The sequence below is a fragment of the Ailuropoda melanoleuca genome, chromosome 8, assembly GCF_002007445.2.
Source record: "Ailuropoda melanoleuca isolate Jingjing chromosome 8, ASM200744v2, whole genome shotgun sequence".
Taxonomy (NCBI): Eukaryota; Metazoa; Chordata; class Mammalia; order Carnivora; family Ursidae; genus Ailuropoda; species Ailuropoda melanoleuca.
In genome coordinates this window covers 63,789,385-63,805,192 of record NC_048225.1, presented here as the reverse complement: position 1 = coordinate 63,805,192, position 15,808 = coordinate 63,789,385, and the positions used below count along the sequence as shown (strand labels likewise).

The window sequence follows — 15,808 nt, the reverse complement described above, 5'->3', positions numbered from 1 at the left end:
TTACGGGTTTATCTTGTATGTAACAAGTTATTTCTCTCTTACTGCTTTGAAGATTCTCTATTTTTAACTTCTGACATTTTAATTACTCTATATTTCAGTGTGAATCTCTTTGGGTTCTTCTTATTTGGAAATCTCTGGGCTTCCTGGATATGGATGTCTGTTTCCTTCCCTAGATTAAGGACATTTTCAGCCACTATTTCTTCAAATACGTTTTTCTGCCCCCTCTTTCCCCTCTTCTTCTTCTGGGACTCCTATAATGAGAATGTTAACCTGAAATTGTCCCAGAGGTCACTTGTGTTATCTCTACTTCTTAAAAACCTCTCTTCTTATTGCTGCTCTGTCCAGGTGAGTTCCATTGCTCTATCCTCTAGCTCACTGTCTGACCCACTCTTCTGATGCATCTGGTCTGCTGCTGAACCCCTTTAATGTATTTCTCAGTTAATTTATTCTACTTCAGCTCTGTGACTTCCATTTGGTATTTTCTTGTATTTTCTCTTTGCTGCAGTTCTGTGTTCCATTCCTCTCCCAAATTTGGTAAGCATCTTTATGACTATTACTTTGAACTACTACTGATCAGGTAATTTACTTCTTGCCATTTCATTAAGGTCTTTTTCTGAGGTTTTATCTTATTCTTTCATTGAAGATAGTCTTCTCATTTTGCTGATTTTCTGTTTTTTTCCTATGGATTAGGCAAAACATCTATCTTTCCCAAACTTGAAGAAATGGCCTTGTGTAGGTGACCTGTGAGGCTGAGAAGCACAATCCCCTTTGGCCACCGGTGCCAGATGCTCAAAGGGAGTCCCAAGTGTGGGCTATGCACACCTGCTGGCTGGTGAGGCCCAGCTGTGGCATTGAAGGGGCACGGCACTCACCAGGCAAGCTGGGGTGCAGTTACGGCTAGGGATGGATGGATGGGATGCTTGCCCAGATGGCTGTGGTGCACTTCTGGCATGGGGGATTGGGGTGTGCCCAGGTTACAGGAAGACTGCCCAAGCAGTGACTGCCAACACTGGCATTAGCAAAATGGAATGGGATTGCAAAAATGGCACCTGTCTTTCCCAGAAAGAGTCCCAAAAGATACCTGATTCTCTGGCATTCACCTTAAGAATAGTAAATGGGTCTCCTTTACATGTGCCCTAGACACTTTTCAAGGTGCAGCCTTCGCTCTGGGCCCCAGGATGTGCATATAAGCTGTGCATATAAACCCTTTATGAGCAGGTTCTCTGTTCCCTAGGTTCTATGGTTTTCCTGGACATAATTCCCATTGTGTTCCATGTTGGTGGCTTATCTCTTTGGTGCAGAACCCAAGAATTGGGGTGCCTGATGTGGGCAACATTCCTTACTTCTCAGGTAGTTTCCACATTTTTGAGATCCTTCCTGTTTGTGGGTTGCCGCACTGGGGGTGGGGTTCAGGTGAGAGCATGTCTCTGTTTCTCCTACTTATCTCCATGCTGCCTTTTTCCTCTGTTGTGGAGGTACTGTCCATCTAGTTTTCTGAACTCGTCCAAGGAAATTATTCCACACACAGCTGTAGGTCTGTGGTGTCTGTGGGAGGTGGTGAGTTCAGGATCTTCCTACGCCTCCATCTTGTCTAAGAACCTTTTACGGAATACCCCGTTTCCTCTAATAGTCCCCATAAAGATGGCATTATGTAGAACCCACACATGAACCAGGCAGTTGCTATTTCAACAGGACCATACTACAAATAGTTGGTTTCATTTTCTTTCATCTCACCGAAAATTGGAAAATATCCTGAATTGCTGTAATAAATAGTAACATGTTCTTTCTAAAAGCCATTCCAAAGCAGGTATGAGTTCTATTTCTTCTACATCACCTAGTTTAGTAACCTGCAAATATAAGCACAAAACCATGACTTTATTTCTTTAAAAAATATGCACGATTTTCAAGAAACTAAGAAAGCCTGTTTGCCTCATAACTACCTGCTTTTATAATTAAGCTTGTCCTCTGTATGACCTCCACCACTTCATCTATACCCAAACTTGATCTCCCTTTCCACACTGCTTCTATCCTTGCCCTTTGTCTAATGCTATTTCTCAAGCTCCAATAGAGAAAGAATCAGAGAAACTTCTTTCTCATCCTTAGATACTTTTCACAAATATTTGTTCATTTCTTCAGTCTCATGATTTGCACATTTTCTATAAAAGTAATACTTATGAGCTCAATTTTGACTACAGGGATATAGTAGTTTCAAAGGGACTAATAATCCCATTACAAAGATACCCTACTTTGACATCCAAGAACCACAGGCCTTTCATCAAGGAATTCCCTTCCCCAGAGTCCCTCTTCCCCATCTGAATGTTAACCTTTTCTTAAATTTCTTCTGGAAATAAAAGTATGACTATACCAGCACATATGTACTTATGTGCATATTTTTGTTTATACAGAAGTTGTTCCTCCCATTTTCGGTTGATAGTACACATCAGGGATATCTCCACGTCTACACCTACAGATCTGCTTCGTCCGATGTGGCCCTGCCCACGCGCGCTTACAGTGTGGTTGGCTGGCAGAGTAGGGGGAAGCAGACAGACACGAAGAAAATGATCAAAAAAAGTAACTCTGTAATTACAACTTGCGGTAAGTATCAGAGCGCTATGTAAGAGGGTAATGGGGTTTTCTACATCTGGCAATGAAGTTTCTCACAAACCTGAGAAAACATTTTCTTTTACTATTATAATTCCTATTATGTCAGCAAATCCCTGTAGTCTAGTTTTCTTTTTTAAAAAAAAAAGCTACACTTAATTGAGATTAAAAAAAGTTATTGAAATTGAATCCTTAAACCTATATCTCTATAAAAAAGAAAAACAAAAACTTGCTGTTAAATAATTTTCTCCCAAAGAGGATCTTAAACATAAACTATCCCTCAAATGATGAGGTTTTTCTGAAACACACAAAGATAGTCTAAATTGGATAATATTTTTCCAATATGATTCTAAAAGCTGAAAACACACATTCTATATTACCTTTGAGATAAATGATGCAGTAATAATCCAAAATTCTTTGCAATGTCTAGCTCTGTGGGCAGAAACCACCTGAAGATCATACGGATTATAGAGAACCTGACGATTTTTCCGAGGAAGGCAATATACAAATTCTCCGTCATCCATTAAAGGTTCCTGAGGTTAAAAAAATTTTAAATAACTTGACCAAATGAAGTAATAAAATGGCTGAATGACAGATCACTCAGTAAATTGAAAAAATTTTCGATTAAAATTAAGAGTAATATCACTGAGGAAAGCTAAACTTGTGTCCAAAGTTCAACAAGACCAATCTTATGAAAGATTTAAAATATGTAATTTTTGTTCTTATAATGTGGTGAAACAACATTCATGAAAATTCATCAATATGCCTCCTAATGCACTCTTAGTCAAACAAGGAACCTGGCAACATACCTTTAACATTCATGCCTCACTTTTATTATAAATTTGTTTGCCAACACCAGAAGCTTTTGAAGCATGTTAATCATTTATTTTGATAATGATGATGGCTTAGTATTATAACAATAACTAATATTTGTGAAGTAAATAATAAATATTTAAAAAGTAATAAGTGTTTCATATACATTATCCACAAGAATTTAATCTCTTAAATTTAATCTTTTAAATAACCTGCAGAGATGATGATCTTTTTAAGCTCATTAAACAGATGCAGAAACTAGTATTTTGAGAAATTAGGTAATTTGGGAAGGAAGGGGCAAGTTGAGATGTGAATACAATCCATGCTCTGAGACCTTGCAATATACTATAATGCCTCTTTCTTACTCACCAGGCATTACTGAGAAATCATCCACTTCATATTTAGAAAAAATTTTAAGTGCAATTTCTTTATTTTAGCTTTGAGACTTTCCAATCACTGGAATTTAAAATTTTTGATCCAGTTTTACTTCTTAAAAAAGTTTTTGTCCTCGTTGAAGACTGTTACTGTTTCTCCCTAATCATCCCAGGTGGTGACTGTCTTGTTTTATTTTTAAGATTTATTTGAGAGAGAAAGAGAGAGTAGAGGGAGCAGCAGAAGGAGAGGGAGAGAGGGAATCTCAAGCAGACTCCCCACTGAGCACAGAGCTGATGCGGGGCTCGATCTCATGACCCTGATGATCATGACGTAAGCCAAAACTAAGCGCCAGATGCTTAACCAACTGCACCACCCAGGCACCCTTCATTGTCTTGTTCTGACCTCTCATATGATACGCACCTGGAAACCTTAAAAAACAAGTTTAAAAACTGCAAGTAAAATGAAATAAATAAGGTCCAGGTGATGATTTGTATAGTAGGTGGCTTGGTTAGTTATGTGGCCACTTGAGGCATTTTTGTTCTAATTACATTCCAGAAAGTGAGGATACTAGAAACTTAATGTGGACACAATTATCCAAATGGGTCATGTATGTAATTAAATCATCCACTTATTAGAAGCATAATATGTTCCAATTAAATTATTGTTTTTCAATTAAAAGCAAGTATTTTTTCATATTCTCAATCCTTTCTTTACAAACAAATGAAACATCCCTTCTCAGTGAGTCCAAGGACAGCTGGCTCATGCACAACTATGTGTTTTCTCAACCACCATCCCCACTACGTGCCGGACACCAGGCCACCTGCATGCCTCATTTAAGTTTCACAGCTCACTAAGGTTAAGTACTGTTATTTCCATTTCAAGCTCAAAGAAGCTGAAGCTCAGAGAGGTCAGAAACTTGCCCCAAAACACACAGTGAGCATATAAATAGAGATTCAAAGCTGGGCGACTCTGCTTCCATTATCCATGGTGCTTTGCTTTACAGGAATGCTGCTTCTGACAATGACGCAAAGACCAGTTATCCTCCTGGTAACAGTCCAGAGCAGGGATCAGCAAACTCTGGCCAGGACTAGGTGCCTATTTCTGTAAATAAAGTTTCACTGGAACACAGCCACACCCATTTGCTTACATACTGTCTGGTGTTGCTTCTGCACTGCAGTGACAGAGCTGAGTGATTACAACAGAGATCAGAGAGCCTGCAAAGCCTAAAATCTTTATTATCTGGCACTTCTCAGAAAAAATAAGCTGGTCCTGGTCCAGAACAATGGCTCTCAATTGTGCATCAGAATCACCTGGAGAGCTTCATAAAGTACAGATCACCGGGTTCCACCCCGAGTTTCCAATTCAGAAGGTCTGCGGTGGAGATGAGAACATGTATGGCAAATACGCTCCAAGGTGATGCTGATGTGATTGCCGGGGGATCGCCCTTTGAGAATCCTGGGTCTAAAAGTAGTTACAGATGATCCTGCCCAATTTTCGATCTCCTGTAATGAAGAAGGGCACAGGAGGCAGACCTTACTTCTCATTGCCACTTATACCCTCTGGTCATGTGACCCTGCACAGGCTAAAACTTCTGAGAAGAGGAAAGGATAAGGAAATATGAAGACAATGATATAGAAAATTGGGTACCAGGCAGTAGGATACAACATCACAGAAGTACATTAGAATTTCTTTCTAAATCACAAAAAAACCCTGATAGGAACATAAGAGTAGATTCACATTTCAGAGATATATCTTAATCTGTTCTCCCTCCTTGAAATAAGACAAGTGAAATGATGCCCAACACTTTCATAAGCATTTAGTATGAAACAATGATTATAATTTGATATTAATGTAATAATGTCTAATTTTGATATCTGTGAAGTGAATAAAATTAAGATTAAGGTATAAATTAAGATTTATAGGATAAAACTGGATAAAACAGACTAATACCTTTAGAATAATCTTCTGAATTGCAATTTTGGAACTTTTGTACTCCAAACAGTGCCGCGGTAATATTGTTTGCCAACCAAACTTTTCTCTTAGCCTTATAATATGTCTTGTCACATCATCATCCTCTGGTTCTGGTTTAGAAAATTAAAAAAAAAAAAAAGATCTAATATAAGTGTGAGTACAGGCATCACTTAGGATAATGTATAACATTCCAAATATTTCTACGTAAACAAAAAATTTAAATGGAAACTTAAAGTTTACACAAAGACCATATAATTGGAAGAGAAAATATAGCTTAAAAATTTAATTTTAACAGAAGCCAGAAAAAAGCAATAATATTTTTCCATTTAAAAAAGTTATTACAAAAGACCTAATTCCACATTCCACAGGTACTTGGCAAGAGAAGACACTCGAACAGGAGCCAGTTAGGAGGCTTTTCTTAATAAAAGCCAAAGATGGTGTGGAAGCAGTAGGATCAGGAAAGAAGTGATGACCATGCAAGGTGGAAATAGTCTTCCTAAAGATTCTCATGCAATACACTCCTTCCTTACTTCCCTCCTTCCTTCCCTCCCTCCTTCCCTTCCTACCTTTCTTTCCCATCCTTCCCTTCTTCCTTCCCTCCCTCCTCCTTTCTCTCTCTCCCTCCTTTCCTCCCTCATTCCTTCCTCCCAAGTAGGCTCCACACCCAGCATGGAGCCCAGGGTGGGGCTTGAACTCACAACCCTGAGATCAAGACCTGGGCTGAGATCAAGAGTTGGACACTCAACTGAGTGAGCCACCCAGGCACCCCTCAGACCTTCTTTCTTGATCTCTTAGCAGCTAATGATTCTCTCCTTCTTGAAACATTCCTTTTTCTTGGTTTTTATTCACCATGCTCTACAGCTTGTCCTCTTAGCCCTTCTGCTTTTCTTGATAAAACAAATCTTGGGAAGAGAAGCAACCCAGAAACCATGTTGGCAAAATCAGCAATGCTATGAAGCTGTTCAAGATTTCTGGATCTCTAGGAATCACAGACACCAACTGATCAAAACAGCTTCTTAACTCAGGACTAAATAGGACTTGAACTGTTGTGTAAAACAAAGTCAGGACCAGGATACGGTCCTACACAACCCTAAGAGTAAATTCTTTTTTTAACCTTGTGCCCTAGGCACCTCACCTGTCTCACCCTAGTCTGGGCCCTATCAGTTGCTTAAACATGGAAAGAAGTTTAAAATACTTAATTGAAAAGAAAGCTAGTTATTATTAGGTGTAGAAGAGAGAAGGGGGGGTGCTGACACTAGCGTAGGCACAAAGAGTTTACGTCCAGCTGAGAGGTAAGCCATGCAGACTAGGCTATAACAACGCATACCTATCGAAACCACAGTAGTGCACTTAAGGCATAGGAAAAGAGATCTGTAAAACTGATTATAGACCAGAGATAGGACCATTTACAAAACACAATCTAGTAAGTGAAAAAAGGTATAAAGGTATTTTCAAATCAGTTGAGCGATCATTAACTGTTCATAATCATAATGGGAAAGTGGTTAGCCATTTTGAAAACAATGCAGTTATAGGCAAGCGTAAACTATAGATAGATTACAGAAGTAAACGTGGAAAAGGAAATTACAGAAATATTAGAGAAAATATATGCTCCTGAAAAAGAATCAAAGCACGTTAAAAAAAATAATAAATTTGACTTCTTCAAACTTAGCAATTTATACAGCAGGAAAGCCTTCATAAATAAACCTAAAGCATAATTATCAAGTTAGAATAAAATGTTTATCACCTATGTAAGAAGCAAGGGATTAGCATATCAAATATTTAAAGAGTTCTCCCCAATAAGAAATAAATGTTTTGATAGAAAGATGAACAGTTTATAGAAAAAGACAAATGGCCAGTAAACATACCAAAAAAATATTCAACCCCATTAGTAATCAGAAAATCATAAAAAAGCCATTCTCACCCATCAGACTTGCAAAAAATTGAGTTAGAAAATATCAACTGTTGGCCAGGGTATTGCTCTTATGCAATACTGCAAAAGTGTAAATTAACACATCCATTCTTGGTGGCAACCTGGCAGATTTAATGAACCATTGGAGAATGGAAGCGATTTAGGACAAATTCAAAATAACGATTTTTTGGAATAAGTAGTAAGTTTAAGGAAAATATATATCCTCCAAAATGCTGGGTAGAAATTTTTCTAAAAAGCCAGATTAATTGAAAAAATCGTAGATAGGGATGCTTGGGTGGCTCAGTCATTTAAGCGTCTGTCTTTGGCTCAGGTCATAATCCCAGGGTTGTGGGATCGAGTCCCAAGTCAGGCTCCTTGCTCAGCTGGAAGCCTGCTTCTCCCTCTGCCTGCCACTCCCCCGTTTCTGCTCTCTCTCTCTCTGACAAATAAATAAAATCTTAGAGGGAAAAAAAAAAAGAAAATCACAGATATTTACTGAAATCAGACAATCCATTTTACACCTAACATGGCAGGGTGANTAGCCATTTTGAAAACAATGCAGTTATAGGCAAGCGTAAACTATAGATAGATTACAGAAGTAAACGTGGAAAAGGAAATTACAGAAATATTAGAGAAAATATATGCTCCTGAAAAAGAATCAAAGCACGTTAAAAAAAATAATAAATTTGACTTCTTCAAACTTAGCAATTTATACAGCAGGAAAGCCATCATAAATAAACCTAAAGCATAATTATCAAGTTAGAATAAAATGTTTATCACCTATGTAAGAAGCGAGGGATTAGCATATCAAATATTTAAAGAGTTCTCCCCAATAAGAAATAAATGTTTTGATAGAAAGATGAACAGTTTATAGAAAAAGACAAATGGCCAGTAAACATACCAAAAAAATATTCAACCCCATTAGTAATCAGAAAATCATAAAAAAGCCATTCTCACCCATCAGACTTGCAAAAAATTGAGTTAGAAAATATCAACTGTTGGCCAGGGTATTGCTCTTATGCAATACTGCAAAAGTGTAAATTAACACATCCATTCTTGGTGGCAACCTGGCAGATTTAATGAACCATTGGAGAATGGAAGCGATTTAGGACAAATTCAAAATAACGATTTTTTGGAATAAGTAGTAAGTTTAAGGAAGATATATATCCTCCAAAATGCTGGGTAGAAATTTTTCTAAAAAGCCAGATTAATTGAAAAAATCGTAGATAGGGATGCTTGGGTGGCTCAGTCATTTAAGCGTCTGTCTTTGGCTCAGGTCATAATCCCAGGGTTGTGGGATCGAGTCCCAAGTCAGGCTCCTTGCTCAGCTGGAAGCCTGCTTCTCCCTCTGCCTGCCACTCCCCCGTTTGTGCTCTCTCTCTCTCTGACAAATAAATAAAATCTTAGAGGGAAAAAAAAAAAGAAAATCACAGATATTTACTGAAATCAGACAATCCATTTTACACCTAACATGGCAGGGTGAGGCACTGTCCTAGCGTGCTGGGTGCATGGTATGATCCAAGACAGCAATTCCTTATATCAGAACTACCAGGACACTAGCCTGCATTCCACTTTCACAGTGAGTCCGGAATCCAGGTACCCGAAGTAAGGTCAGGAAATTCCAACTTTCAAGAGAAAANCGTTAAAAAAAATAATAAATTTGACTTCTTCAAACTTAGCAATTTATACAGCAGGAAAGCCATCATAAATAAACCTAAAGCATAATTATCAAGTTAGAATAAAATGTTTATCACCTATGTAAGAAGCGAGGGATTAGCATATCAAATATTTAAAGAGTTCTCCCCAATAAGAAATAAATGTTTTGATAGAAAGATGAACAGTTTATAGAAAAAGACAAATGGCCAGTAAACATACCAAAAAAATATTCAACCCCATTAGTAATCAGAAAATCATAAAAAAGCCATTCTCACCCATCAGACTTGCAAAAAATTGAGTTAGAAAATATCAACTGTTGGCCAGGGTATTGCTCTTATGCAATACTGCAAAAGTGTAAATTAACACATCCATTCTTGGTGGCAACCTGGCAGATTTAATGAACCATTGGAGAATGGAAGCGATTTAGGACAAATTCAAAATAACGATTTTTTGGAATAAGTAGTAAGTTTAAGGAAAATATATATCCTCCAAAATGCTGGGTAGAAATTTTTCTAAAAAGCCAGATTAATTGAGAAAATCGTAGATAGGGATGCTTGGGTGGCTCAGTCATTTAAGCGTCTGTCTTTGGCTCAGGTCATAATCCCAGGGTTGTGGAATCGAGTCCCAAGTCAGGCTCCTTGCTCAGCTGGAAGCCTGCTTCTCCCTCTGCCTGCCACTCCCCCGTTTCTGCTCTCTCTCTCTCTGACAAATAAATAAAATCTTAGAGGGAAAAAAAAAAAGAAAATCACAGATATTTACTGAAATCAGACAATCCATTTTACACCTAACATGGCAGGGTGAGGCACTGTCCTAGCGTGCTGGGTGCATGGTATGATCCAAGACAGCAATTCCTTATATCAGAACTACCAGGACACTAGCCTGCATTCCACTTTCACAGTGAGTCCGGAATCCAGGTACCCGAAGTAAGGTCAGGAAATTCCAACTTTCAAGAGAAAGTCTTCCAGAAAAAAACCATGAAAAAAAAAAAAAAGAGAGAAAGAGAAAGAAAGCAGCAAAAAGACTAAATTTATTTTGTCAATGTAAACACAACCCAATCTCTTCTGTTCTAGACACAATAAAATCTCATTAGTGAGCACTGGGCTGACCTTCTAGGGCCCTCACCTTCTAATCTTACAGCCTTGAAGAAGCACTGACACCAGACAGAATCTTTAACAGGAGTAACAGTGAAGACAGTGCTTAATCAAGAGTGCTGGCATTTAAGTGTAAAACCAAGTATCTTTAGGATGAAAATAAAACCTTTCTTTTAAGAAGTTTAAAAGAGGCACCTGGGTGGCTCAGGGAGTTAAGCATCTGACTAGTGATTTCGGCTCAGGTCATGATCTCAGGGTCATGAGATCGAGCCCACGTCGGGTTCTGTGCTGGGCATGGAATCTGCTTGGGATTCTCTCTCTCCCTCTGCCCGGTCCCCCACACTTTCTCTCTCTCTCTCTCTCAAAAAAAAAAAGATAGTTTAAAAACAGAACTTCTGCTGCCTTGGAGTTTAAAATGTAAGTGCCGATATTATTCTACCATGTGACTATGTCCTCATAATGAAAGATGACACATAAAAACTGTCAAAGGAGCCATACCGCCAGTAAGTACTGCACTCACTCCAAGGAGAAGGATCACGGCAGACTCGGGACCTCACTGAGAGCTTTATAGACATCTCATAAAAATGGATCTTAACATAGGGCTTGAGAGGGGCAAAAAGAGAAGAGAAGACATTCTAGACAAAAAGTCATCTTAAAAGAAAGAGAGAAAGAGTAAATTCCAAAAGTGCACATCAACATGAATGATCTCATAAGGACAGGTTACAAAGGGACACAATAAAACGTCACATATGTGTGTATTTTAAAGCTTTTGCTAAAGTATAACATATGCACAGAAAAGTACACATATCATCCATAGACATACAGCCTGATGCATTTTCAGGCACTAACGTACCCTGGAACCAGCACACCATCGAGAAGAGAAGCATCACCAGCACCCCTGAAGTCGGCCTTGAAACCCTGCCCAGTTACTACTTCCACTTTAGCCCGTTCCCACAAAAGTCACCACCACTCTCCTGCTTTCCAAGACTAGAGATCAATTTTACCTAGTGTTTACTTGATATAAGTAAAATCGTACCATGTATTCTCTATCTAGCTTATTCTGGTCAATATGGTGCGTGCACTTCTGCATACACACAATAATGTCATATCTTATGGATGTATTCGTTATCTATTGATGTGTGAGCAACTGTCCTAAAATTAAGAGGTTTAAAACAAATATTTATTATCTCACAGTTTCTATGGGTCAGGAGTTCAGTTTCCCATGTGGTTGCAATCAAAATGCTGAGGGCTTTCCTGGGGCTGGCAGACCCCTCTCCCGGTTAGCTCCCTCACATGGCATTGGCCGGACGTCTAGCTCTTTCTCCAGTGGACCTCTCCGTAGGGCTGCGTATTGTGTGTCACAGGACACGGGCGGCCCCCACAGAGGGCGCCGAAAGAGCACGCAGGAGCAGGGATCACTATGCCTGTCGTGACTTAGTCCTGGAGGGCACACAGCATCGCTTCCAGCACACTCTACTTTGTACAACTGCAAACTATCAAGTCCACTATATTATTGGTTAGAACTGAGTCACTAAGTTGGGCCTTCATTTAAAGGGAGGGGAACAAGGCTCTGGCTTTTGAAGGAACCAGTGTCAAAACACACGTGGACAAATTTTTAAACTCCCAAAATGGACAAATATCAATGTAGATGATCCATGGAAAGGACAGTCGCCCATGTGAGTGTGACCGTGGGCTGGCCCCACTGTAACGGAGGACAGGGAACGGAAAGGGGAGCGCCCTGAGCTACACGTTTACCACTTTACTTCTGTACTTGCTTTCTATTGCCACAAACTGGGGGTAAGACACGACGCATCTATCATCCCCCAGTTTCCAAGGCTCGGGTATCTAGCAAATTTTCGCTGGGTCCCCTGCTCAGGGTCTCACAGCGCTGACATGAACACGCTGGCGGACGATGCCCTCATCTGGAGACACGGCCAGGCAAAGAACTGCCTCCAAGCTCCCCCAGGCTGCCGGCAGAACTCCCTTCTTTGTGGCCACATGAGCGGCTAACAGGTGGCCAGGTACTACAGTCGGCTACGAAAGTCTACCTCGGGGTCTTGGCCACGAGGCCCTCCCTACCACGTGGCCGTCTGCCCCTTCGACGGCAGCAGCACGACATCTACTCCTGCTCTGGTCTCTTCTGAAGGCTCATCAGATTAGGGCAGGCTCATCCAGGAAAATGTCCTTTGGATTAACAAAAAGTCAGCTGATTAGGGGTCTTATTACATCTCAAAAATGCCACATAGAGTGACCTAGTCCAGGAGCCCGGCTCTGTCACACAGCTGCCGCTTGTACTCGGCGGGAAGGGTGCAGACAAGACACGCGGCTTTTGTGCCATCCGAGGCATTCGTAATAGTGGGGATCTTCTTTTTTAAAAAAAATGAAGCCTAGTTAAGTGAGGGGCCCAGAAGTTTAAGTCTCCATAGCTTTATGACTAATCTGCCTTGGACCACAGTGTATGAGTGAAACAGAGAAAAGTTTCCCTTTTCCTGTCAAACTTAGGATACTAATACAAATAAGAATCTCAGGGACAGAGAAAATACAAACTGGAAAACGTGAGTGAGGAAAATCAGTTTAAATAAAATGTTTATTTGGGGATTTAAACTCTGTCAGACAAAGACACAAAAGAATTAAATATAATGATACCACAAAATTTTACTAAAAGGATAAAACAGCCATACAACTTTATTCACAATTCCATAACCATAACCTTTAGAGATTGTTCCTAATTAAGAACATAGAGTACAGACTCTGCCCATTTTTCAATCTACTGATATTTTAGGTTTTCAAAAAGACTAAAAAAAACCCAGTTCTTTAAGCAAACACATAAAATTCAGTAAGACTGTTTCTTCTAAAGTCAGTGTCCTACTCAAACACATAAAACCACAGAATTCTCTGAAAAAAAATGGTGTGTCTTCTAAACAAGCTGGGTTGGTGATACTACGTACCTGTTCTATCATAGGACACAAGCCTTTTTTTCTCAACTTTTGGACAAGCGTGAGTTTGATCCTTTTTTCCCTTTGATTTCTCTTTCTTCTTAGGAGAAACTGGTTTTGAAGGATCCTGCTGAGTTCCAATTTGTTGGAAGTAATCTAAAAATAAAAGCATTATTAACTGAGTAACCAGCAAGGGCTATAAATAATCCCACGGCAATTCCACCTGCCAGTCCATACAGTCGATCACGATACAATTTCAGTTTCTAATCGCACAGGCTCTGAGTCAGACCGCTTTCATCCCCAGCACAGTTACAGGCTTTACCACTCAATGCTGTGAGTTACTTTGTAAGGAACCCATCCGCCTTTCTTTATCCACCTGTGAAATGAGGACTGTGAGAACCTCATAGAATGTTACAAGGATTAAGTTAGTTAATATTTAAATGCAGTAAGGGGCACCTAGGTGGCTCAGGTGGTTAAGCATCTGCCTTTGGCTCAGGTCATAATCTCCGGGTCCTGGGATCACGCCCCACACCGGGCTCCCTGCTCAGCCTCTCCCTCCTGCTCATGCTCTCTCTCTCTCTCTCTCAAATGAATAAAATCTTTTTTAAAAAAGCACACAGTAAGTGCTTACAAAGATAAATGTTAATTTTAGCATTACAATAAATCTTTAAAATGTGAATTCTCATGTGAAAAACATTAACAAAAGCTTTTTATTAACTGTAATTTGATAACTGAGGCCAGAAAATGCTCAGATCCAGATGCGGAAAAGTAACATGCAGCCTCTTTCACAGATTCCTTCTATGACTTACCTGATCAGTGGATCCTCAGCATGAAGAAGAATGGGGAAATTATTGAAAGTGCAGTTTTTTAAAAGGAAATAATTTTACACTTTCTCATTTAACGAAGATTTATGTGGTGTACAGCACCAAGCTACAATTAAGAAGGGGATAAGGCACAATAATTACAAACAAAACAAGTACAAGCAAAATAGCCAGTACGTTCTATTTCAGCCAATAATCCTAATTAAGAGGAAAGACACAGGGAGAGAGAAAGAAAGAGACAGAAGATGTCCTATTTGTATAATCAGAGACCACACGCCCGTCCTGCTCCACGGAATCAAACGCGGAATGACGGTAAGGTTTTTAATAGCAGGTCAGGGCCAGGGCAGGGATGAGAGAAAGGTAAGACAACAGAAGTCTTGTTCAGGAGACTGCACGACGAAATGTGGGCTTCAGTGGACAGTCTGTGAGACAACCGTGCAAACCTTCCTTTCTCCCTAACGTCCACTCCAAGTGTCTCTCGCGCACACTCCCCTGCCTGAACTGGAGCCTAGTGACTTCCCAGACCTCATGAACACGCAGCCCTCTCAAGCAGGGGTTGTTGACACACCAGCACCCCAAATCCCCCAATATCGGAAAGTGGCCTTGTATCCCTCCCTGCTCCCAATCCTTACAATTTGCCATCTCAAAAAAGAAAAAACATACAGAAAAACCAAAAAAAACCCCACACCCTGCTCCCCCACAGCTCATGCCTTCCCATGACCTCAGACTCTTCCAGGCTTCGCTGGACTCCGCCCCCTGCTTGGCCACTCAGTGACTCTGGAACCCTGGCCCAGGGAGGGCCTACTCTCCTCGTAGTGAACCCCTGTTATCCTGGTGGCGGACACAACACCCCTCGCCCCAGTCTCGAAACACCCTCTCATCTCTAGTCTGCTTCAGCCGACCACTCTGAGATCACCCCTGAGAGCCCATCATCACCAGCCTCTCTCCTTCCAGCCTGCTCGGAACTCCCAACGTCAGCATTTTTCTTTACCTCATTGGCACCTCCAGTTCACGGCCCCATGACTTACTATCCATCATCCCTCTGCTTATTTGCATCTTTCTCCTGATCCCGCTGAACTTATGTTGTCTTTCAACAACACTCTTGCAACTCTCACTCTTTTGATCTCATCTCCGTGGCAGAACAGCGTCCCTATGTGTGCATAGCTGTCAGACAAAGGCCCAAACGTGAGTGGACTGGTAACTTCTGAAATCCACTTTAATTAATCACAAATGGCCCCTGAACACTAATCTGAAATCCTACTGTTTGCCTGGCTCACTCGCCCTTCTGGCTCTGGAATGGCTAGTTCACATGCACCTCAAACCCCTGATCCTTCACCTTCCAATCTCTCTACTTCCAACAGATTTTCATGCCTACTTCCCAGGGCACACAAAGGCGTCGGACAGGAATTCCTTCGATGTGCCTGTGCTAAGTAAGCCAACGAACCCTCCCCTGCACCATCATTTCCTCCTGCCCCTTCTGACTTCGTAAGGGAGGTTTTTCTCCTCCCATCCAAACCAGTCCTCTCCACCCTTCGTTTGGACCCCATCCCCTCATCCCTGTACTGCTAACTATTCTTCTTCTCTTTTGCCTATCAAGCTCCCACCATAAAGTTCAAGCCCCCATCAGGTTTCACC

General features: G+C 40.5%; 1 protein-coding gene across 1 annotated transcript in view; it reads right to left on the bottom strand.

Annotated features, from left to right (window-relative positions):
• The window catches only part of DNAH14 (dynein axonemal heavy chain 14), a 363,900-nt gene that overhangs the window by 312,339 nt on the left and 35,753 nt on the right, over positions 1 to 15,808 (bottom strand). The window contains exons 6-8 of the mRNA XM_034667630.1: positions 5,740 to 5,870; positions 2,982 to 3,134; positions 1,735 to 1,847 (exon numbers count right to left, since the gene is read on the bottom strand). Coding sequence (XP_034523521.1) covers positions 1,735 to 1,847; positions 2,982 to 3,134; positions 5,740 to 5,870 — 397 coding nt within the window. The remainder of the gene's footprint in view (positions 1 to 1,734; positions 1,848 to 2,981; positions 3,135 to 5,739; positions 5,871 to 15,808) is intronic.